This window comes from Electrophorus electricus, chromosome 8 (genome assembly GCF_041902795.1).
Source record: "Electrophorus electricus isolate QZ-2024a chromosome 8, ASM4190279v1, whole genome shotgun sequence".
Taxonomy (NCBI): domain Eukaryota; kingdom Metazoa; phylum Chordata; class Actinopteri; order Gymnotiformes; family Gymnotidae; genus Electrophorus; species Electrophorus electricus.
In genome coordinates this window covers 9,748,619-9,757,500 of record NC_137504.1, presented here as the reverse complement: position 1 = coordinate 9,757,500, position 8,882 = coordinate 9,748,619, and the positions used below count along the sequence as shown (strand labels likewise).

Sequence of the window (8,882 nt, the reverse complement as noted above, 5' to 3'; positions counted from 1 at the left end):
AGACAACCAAACAGCACTGCACAAAGCACCACCATCCGGGGACAAGCCGGGAGTCAAACCTGCCCCTTTCTCACCCCGGCCACGGGCACAGGACGCACAGAGTAGGCCCCTGCTTCCTCCCCGAGTGGCTGCCTGCCAGTGAACCCAGGACCCCCACGTATCAAGCTGCCGGCAGCGCGCGCGACGCTGATCTGGGATCAATATTCCGAGCCCATCTGCTAATTAACATGCTCGCGCGAGCGCGACGGCGCACTTGGCCCGCAAGGCCCGATACATGCGGGCCCAGACCAGCTGCAGGAGCGCGGCTCGGAGAGGAGGCTGGCCCGCCTGCCCGGAGCCTCCTGGAGTGGGCGGAGCCAACGAAGGGAAGGAAAAGAGCAGCTTGCACTCACAGCCAAGTGCCACGCTGCTGGATCGGAGAACCGGCACGGCAGCGGTTCACGGGTCCAGCAGCACATAGGTAGAACTACACCGGAATGTGCCAGAGGAAAAGGTCACTCCATACAGTGGACCCGCTCTGTTTCGAAGCCCGAAGAAAAGCAAAAACAGAGGTCTGTGCGTTCTAGCATAAACGCACTGCTGAAATCACTTAAGCCCATAAACTGAGCTGAGATCAGCGAATATAAAAACGGAATTTCATTAATTGAGAATTTCAGTAAGCAAATCAAGAGAGACATTTTAGTCAGGACACAAACCCGGGACTTAAGGCACATTGGAGATAATAATGTATGACGCGTTGTGTTTTGTTTTGGTCTTTTCTGAAAGCAGTAATAAGCAGAATGACAAACAGTAAAGCACTTTTGGCTGTGGTGAGCTCTCCAGCTGTCAACCACTAGAGAAGAGGGAGCACAGACAGCCAGGGACCAGCAGCACTGACCAGCTACACACACACACACACACACACACACACACACACACACACACACACACACACACAAACTCACACACACAAACTCACACACACACACACACACACACACACACACACACACACACACACACACACACACACACACACACAAACTCACAGATGTCGCTTCCTAAATGAACACTCTCCTTCTGGGTAAAGTCCTTTGATGAATATAGCATTTATATGCTCCATGTATCAAAATTTGTTATTCTTCTTTTCTAAAAGGTTCACTGAATACTCAATTTAAGGCCCCTAAACAGAGTGAACAGGACATGGGCGCTTCACCTGGAATTTGGACCGCAGTGAAACCGAAGGAAGGCACTTGGCCTTGATTCATGTTTCTTCTGCACTAATGCAATTTTCCTTTCCGAAACAATCGTCCTAATCACCACGTTGGCGGCTAGACAAGTCTGGTAAGCGTAAGAAACAGCATAAACCCACTAATTGGGGCGTTTCCGTTCGTAGCCTCATTTTCAGAAACGCATGCCACTGCTCATCCTCCAACCGTATCAAATGTTTTCATGCCACCCGCCTTTGGGCTGTTATTGGAATATGCGATCTGTTTTTTTTCTTCCAGTTTTGGTCAATGGGAATGATCTTAACTAGCAAAGGCTGCTGAGGATGAGATGTTTATACATCGTTTCAGACCAGAATAGTATTTACATAAGAGTGGAGTGTGTCTGAAAACGTGCTTGCTGCTGCTGTTCTTGCAGCAGAGTAGAAACGAGGGCCACGCTCTCAGCTCTGCCGGACTGCGGCTCCACCGGATCGCGTGTCCGGCCACAGACAGAAGGAAGGGCTCTAGACAGGGAATGTGGGGCTAATAATAACACCACTGGATTTCACAGTTCACAGTATCATCCAGTGCTCTAAATCCCAAGTGAGTGAGCTGGTCTCTCTGGCTGTCTGCTCCAGGGCTGCAGACATAGTCACCAATGAAGGTGGAATAGGAGTGAAAAGTGAAAGATGAACTGGGTGGTACTGAGAGGAAGGAGAGGAAGAGAGGAGAGAAGAGAAGGGAAGAGAAGATGAAAAGTGGTCTGTGCACCATAGGTCCCCACGTGGTGACAGACTGACCATCAGTGGTCGGCAGCAGACAAAGATGCCTGCTGACTCCACACCCAGTACCGCTAATGCCCGCGAACATCGTCCAAAGGGCAGGCGGCGCCGGCCGGGTCGGAGGCCAAAGGTTACCTAGGTTGACGGTGAGTCTGACTCTTCCTCCGTCCAGCTCCAGGCGCAGGGTGTCGGCAGACTCTGAGGAGGTGGTGGCCACGAGCAGCCCGTAGGCTCGCTGGGACATGAAGCGCAGGGACACGTCCTCGGCCTCTGTGTGCACGACCCGGGGCATGAGCACCTTCAGAAACATGCTGCCGTCATAGCTCAGCACCGTCGACTCTGAGGCCCGGCGGGACAGAAGCCAGAACACACACACTTATTTCACATTCATCACATTCATCCCCACGACCATTCGGCTACGGGTGTGAATAACAAATAATCTGAGTAATCTGTAGCAACTGGCTGTAATCTGAAGACAATAAACTACTGACATTTCAACACCTGCCATTTGTGAGCTATTTCTGAGCTATTTCTGAGTTTATGAGAAGTTATGAGAAGAGAATACTCATCAATTGTTTTGCTATTTTCATTTGAACAGTTACTGGTTACTGCGATCTTCATTTAGAGCACATAATCCCACATAACACAAGAGATATCCAAAACTACTCAAAACCAGTACACTGTAATTCTAACTAGTCTCTTGTTTAAAGAAATGATGGCGTAAACAACCTGTCATCTAGCTGTGCTAAACAGCATTAGATTTTTCTCAGGAATTATTGGTGGACTTTGTGGTCACGCTTATATTTCAACAACAGGCACTAGAGGGCAGAAGTGAGTTAAAAATCCCTCAGGAAAAAAAAAAAACAAAACAACAAAACAAAACAAAAAATAAACAAAAAACCATACAAAGGGCTCAGTGAATTTGTGTCACTGTGCTCAGAATTTCATTACCCCGAGCCAGTGTTATTCATAAACATGCCACAGCAATGGACCAATGAAACGCTCTTCATTGCGGGCCGGATCAGAGACAGCAGAGCTGCACGTCCTCCCGCAAACCCCCCACCCAAATCCCTCCTCCCTCCAGCCTCTCACCGGTCTCGCAGCCGGGGCCGTGGTAGCCGGTGCCGGTGCAGTCGCACACGTGCCTGTTCCAGCCCTCCTGGCACAGGCCGCCGTGGGCGCAAGGCTCGGTGGTGCAGCGCCGGTGCGTCTCGCGCGTACAGAAGCCGCTGACTCCGGCGGCGCCCTGCAGCTCAGCCAGGCGCCGCAGGTCCCGGCTGCGGCCGTCCACGAACAGGTCCCGCACGCAGCCCACGAAGCCCAGGTGTAGGGGTGCCGTCCACACCTCGGGGGGCAGCGGCAGGTCCCGGTTGTCGTCGGGCAGGCCACCCAGGTACATGTCTCCGTCCAGGTCCAGGATCTCGCTGCCCTCATTGGTGTAGAACGGCGTGCTTCGGCCGTTCACCGAGACGGAGCCTAGAGGGAACGGGGAGAGAGAGAGAGAGAGAGAGAGAGAGAGAGAGAGAGAGCTCAACCTACACTGAGCTAAAACTGGCTTTAAATAATAATGAGGTGTGGTAAGTAATACAACAATAATAACCCGGAACCACAGGGATTTAAAAACCTCTGTTGAAGGGCACTAAGGTTGCGTTCAGAAACAAGCGGGCGCATCTCCAGCATTTCACTGGTGTCCCTGAGTGACGACCCCCCCCCCCGAGGTCAGGGCTCCCCGGCAGGCGTCCAGGACACGCGAGCGGAAGCCTGGCCCACGGCCGAGCGCCTACACGCGAGCAGAGTGCCAGAGGCGGCCCGCCGCTAACTGACCGTGGCATCCAGACTGCCGAAAAAACAGCAGACCGAACTCAGGCCCGGCTCGCTTGAAAGCCATGGCCAGAACTAAAAAGGCGCGCTCACGTCCCTTGTGAAGGGACTGAGCAATTTTGGTCGCGCCCCACCAGAACATGCTAATGTTAAGTCGATTTGTCTGCTATGCACTTGGACGTGGCTGCAATATGGCTGCTGTAGAGCGCAGCTTAAAAATACAACGCGGTTACTTTAGTGGCTGCCCTGCAAAATCAGAGAGCTGTAAACAAAAGGTCCTCTCTCGCTCACATACCCAGTGAGTAAAGTCAAATTGCTATGAACCTATTTAATTATTGCAATAAGAATTACATAAATAGAGAAATAAGTAAATTAACAAATTAATAATAATAATAATAATAATAATAACAGTTACTCCTGATTCTACTGTACAATAATTATGAAACATGATGATATGGCTAATTCTTAGCTTCTTAGCATTGTTGGAATTTAGCCCCGAAAGAGACACAGCCAAGCGAGCGGTTTGCTCGTGCAGCAGAGGTTCGCTCCCAGCATCCCTGCACTATCTGGAGCAGGGCCCTTATCCCTGCGCCTCTGCTGTCCACTGTATCAATTCACATTCCCAGCCTAATGATCTGTACGGCGCAGATAAAGAGAAAAGTAAAGCGAGTGACCCTGATTGCTGGCTCTTTAGTGGCTCTGTAATCCCCTGCGCTGTAACATCTGAGGCAGCAGGACGAGACCAGGTTTTAGCGGTGGATGGATTAACAGGGAATAAGAGTCTCCGAGCTCCAGATGGTGGAGCCCCGCTGGTGCGGTAGCTGCCCGGAGACACGTATTCTCGTGGCCGGGGACTCATAAGGCGAAGAGATCCAGAAGCTCGCGACTGTGGCCGGAGGCTGGGGCTGGCGTGGGACTCCTACCTTTGCGTCCCTCCCTCTGGAAGTCTACGTGACACCATTCGCCGTCGTTCACCCTCTTGCTGCTGGCCTTCATCTTGATGCTGCCCGAGCCCATGTCCACGAGCAGGAAGAGGAAGCCGTCCAGCAGCTCCATGGCGAAGAAGTCAACGCGCGGCCGGCGCTCCGGCGGGCCCTGCAGGCGCCCGTGGCCATAGAGCAGCAGGCCGCTGGGCTCCGTGGTGCGGAAGTCAAAGGAGACGGAGCCCGTCTTCTTGGAGCTCCAACGGGACAGGGTGACGTAGGCACCCGGCGCATCGAAGCTGACCGGGTCGAGGGCGGCCACGTCCTCACAGCCGAAGGACAGGTCGCCGTGCAGGTCGACTTTGGGGTTGCGTGACTCAGCCAATCGGGAGAGCTCCAGCCTGAATTCGTTGTTGGTGTAGACCACCTGTGGGAGTGAGGGAGTAAGACAGATAGAGAGAGAGAGAGAGAGAGAGAGCGCCCTATTTTCAGTCTCTGGATATCCTCCGTGACAGGGTGCAGAAATGGAGTAGCATGCTGCCCAGTGGTGGAGGCACAGTGCCGCTGATAAGTGCCCGGGGCCGTGCTTCTCTACTCCATAAATGCCCAGTTCCGCTTTAAACAGCCACACAAAAGAGTAAATTACATAAACACGGCTGCCGCATTCTCCCGCAAACGGGGAGCAGATTTCTTCTCACAGCCAATCAATACTGTTTTATTATCCCGGATGGCCTTACAGTTTCTTCAGTAAAGGAACGCCGGCAATGGATATGAAGAAGCCAGCTGTGCTCCCCGACGCTAGGCTTTTATCCAAAACACACCCTGCACTATTACTAGCACTAATAATCGAGGTCTTCTTGCTGCTTAGTCTAGAGTGATTTTTCCGGCCGGGGACAGCAGAGAGCAACGGCGTCCGTGGAGCGGCGTTCCAGGGCCATGTGGGAGGACGAGCTGGGCAGAGTAACACACTTTTCCTGGTTTTTTTTTTTTTTTTGCGCCAGACACGCTCTCTCCGTCCTAAGATGAAGACTGACGCTTTGCTGCAGGGTGTGAACTTGAGTGTCTCTGAAAATAACACTAGCCCAGCCACATTACCTGTCAGCGCTCATGACAGAAGGAAGAAGAGCAGGCGCAGGAGTCGAATACGAGGTGCCAGCTCAGGGAGAGGGAACGCCAGGAAATGCAATTACGAGCGGGGGCTTCAGAGAGCGTGGAGGTGTCCTAAAAGGCATGTTAGAGCTGCCAATCCCCGGCCGGCGCGGGCTAAACCAATCACCCAAACCGAGATGCGAACGTGTAGCCAAAACAAAGGCCTCCCGTCTGGGAGCATCTCAGGCCAAAAAGCACAGCCGACGCGAGCTCGACTCGCCGAGGCTCCTCTCGCACTGGCAAGCGCGGGCCGCCCGCGGCGCCTCCTTCTATACGGATGAATGCGAGGCAGAGTTGCCTTCCGGCATGATATAGACGTACGAGGGTCTCCTCCGGCTTCCCCGGCGTCGCCCGCGGGGCTGGAGAGAGCCGTGCTCTAACGCCGGGCGACGCGGCCGAGTGGTTAAGACCAAGGAATGATTAATAAGGCTGAGGGTCAACGAGACAGAGACGGAGCGCGAGCGCCAGGAGAACGGGGATCTGCAGAGGAAATCAATTTTTAATTTGCCCGTCAGGAAAGTATGGCCAAAAAAACTCCAGCAGTATAGACATAACATAAATAACAGCCACGCTGGGGCACGGGTGAGTGACGCTCGGCACAAGGGACAGGGGAAAAGGACAGATGAAGGGAGGGTGAGGACAGAAGAGAGCTGGACCGGCCAGCTGCCCAGTATCCAGGTCTGAAGATGAAAGGATATCAAACTTGACCAGCGTGGTTTCAGACATGAGGCCAGATTTACTCAAGCACTTAAGCCGTGTGAAAGCAGTCTGCGCATGCGACTGCAGTACTGATTATTAGGGGATATCTTTTGCCAAATTGTTTTGACCCAGAACTCACATTTTTCAGGCATCCCATGAAGTTATTGCTGACCGGGGAGCCGGGCAGGTCAGCCGTGTTCGGACTGCCTCCCACGTAGAAGAAATCATCGGAGCCCAGCATGGTGTAGTCCTCTTGTGTGTATCCCGTGGTGGTCAGCAGACCATCCACAGATATGGTGACCTGAGCGTGCATTAAGGTCACAAAGAGAAAGCAGAGAGATGGAGAGAAGGAAAAAGAAAGAGAGAGAGAGAGAGAGAGAGATAGAAAGGATGAAGCAAGATAGAGTAAAAGAGTGAAAGAGACAGAGGTCTTTCGATTAAGCAACAAACAAATCCAGTTTCTTTTATTGCCTCAGTAAAAAGGAATCACTTCAGAACACACTGAACTCTATGACTCGTAACTGTCATTTCCTGCAACCCTCCTGTTTTGTTTCGCGTGTATTCTCTGGTAAAGGTCAACCCATTTTTATGTCCGCTGCCGCTGTTGTTTTGTGTGAGGGTAGGCTCTTACGTGTATGCTAGCTGGTGTCTAGTAGTTAGTATGCAGGAGTACAGATAAGTGAGGAAGCGTGCACAGATTAGCGTGCTACATGTTACGTGAGTTAGCAGGTGAGGTAAAAGCCACTATATTAGTATTAAAGGGGAGAACCAGACACAAAAATGGTTGTTAGTACAACAGAGGTTCCATTAGTGCTGCTCTGTTTAGACAAATTACATTTTTGTTGCAGAAATACTGGCAGAAATGTCTTGGAATAAATACTTTTGGTGATGTTTTGGTCATGATAGGCTTTGGGGAGGTTAATACACAAGTCATGTATGATGGGTAAGACATCATGAACAGCAGTTTCAGGACAAAGCTCTTCTGGCGGTGACTAAAACATTTGGCAGGACCGAGAGGGGTTTACTAAATGAGCAGGAGAAACAACTTTCCTTTTCCAAATACACATGGGCCAAGATGTGTCTGTAGCGCAGCCAGCAGGTAGCCCAGCCAGCAGGAGAGTATAACCACATCTGTTCCCCTTCTTTTCCTAAATACGACTCTCATTTACTGAATGGAGCCATAAATGTAACATTTTAAAGACGGACAGGCATCCAAAATCTACAAGAACGCCGTTTCTCTCCTGCCGAGCCAAATCATTTCACTAATTACCCCAATGTCTTGGATGTTGGCATATCCAAAAGATATGAATGTCCAGATGCCATTAGTTACTTAGGACATGTCAGTGACACAAAAGGCACAATACTGGTCCATCTGACACGACACAAATGCCAGAATTGATCTTTGTCTAGTTTGGGCCTGAAAGTGAAACTCATAATGTGTCCCCAAATGTCCAGAGACAGCAGGCAGCTGGGAGGAGGGCGAGGGGGGGGGGTGAAGGCGAAGAAAAGGATAAAAAAACAAACAGCAACACAAACAAAGCAAGCAACACTGGCCATGCAGAACAAGTCCGTTCGTGCAGTGACAGCAGGTTATGAAGGTGGTGGAGGAGTAAAAAGAAATAATAATATGATAATAATAACAACAACAACAACAACAGGTCTAACACAAGTATGAAGCAAAGAGTCCAGAGTTACAAGGTGGAGGTCGAAACAAGATTCAAAGAACTAAATGGCAGTGATACAACTTCTGTGATCTTGCATCCACCCGTGGCTCTAAAGCGCCACGACCAACCCCACCTGCTTTAAAACAAGGGAAATAACAATATACGTTGAATACCGATTTCATATGGTAAAAGATTAGCTAATATAACTAGGCTCACAGGTGGACGTCGTCTCACGTACCACTGATAAACACGCCAAATGAATAAACCAGACAAAGCAAAGCAGCACGTTAAGCCAACAAGGTACGTTGTGTGACATGCTACAGAAAGAGTGCAACTGAGAGGGGGAGCTTTTCACCCCGGGGATGGGGGTGGGGGGTGACTGGGGAGTAATTCTACGATTTGGTAAGTAAAACACATACGTTCACATTCTTGCTATCATTTTCTAGCTCACATTCGCAGCTATTACAAAAGCAGCTCAGATGGACACGTTATGATTTCCGGTCAACATTCATTTGACCATCCTCTGCACGTGAATCATCACCAACTATTACCATCTCTTGTAATTTGCCTCCCGCTACTTGGTAGAGGACGATAATCTAAGATATGATCTCAATTAGATTAATCAAACCATGCGGTATTAGTATGTAACATTAACAC

At 50.6% G+C, this 8,882-nt stretch overlaps 1 protein-coding gene across 9 annotated transcripts in view; it reads right to left on the bottom strand.

Annotated features, from left to right (window-relative positions):
- The window catches only part of nrxn2a (neurexin 2a), a 213,227-nt gene that overhangs the window by 129,109 nt on the left and 75,236 nt on the right, over window positions 1-8,882 (bottom strand). For all 9 annotated transcript variants that reach the window (XM_081718682.1, XM_081718681.1, XM_081718680.1 and 6 more), the window contains 4 exons: window positions 6,701-6,862; window positions 4,714-5,140; window positions 3,062-3,445; window positions 2,105-2,308 (listed from right to left, as the gene is read on the bottom strand). In XM_081718682.1, coding sequence (XP_081574808.1) covers window positions 2,105-2,308; window positions 3,062-3,445; window positions 4,714-5,140; window positions 6,701-6,862 — 1,177 coding nt within the window. The remainder of the gene's footprint in view (window positions 1-2,104; window positions 2,309-3,061; window positions 3,446-4,713; window positions 5,141-6,700; window positions 6,863-8,882) is intronic.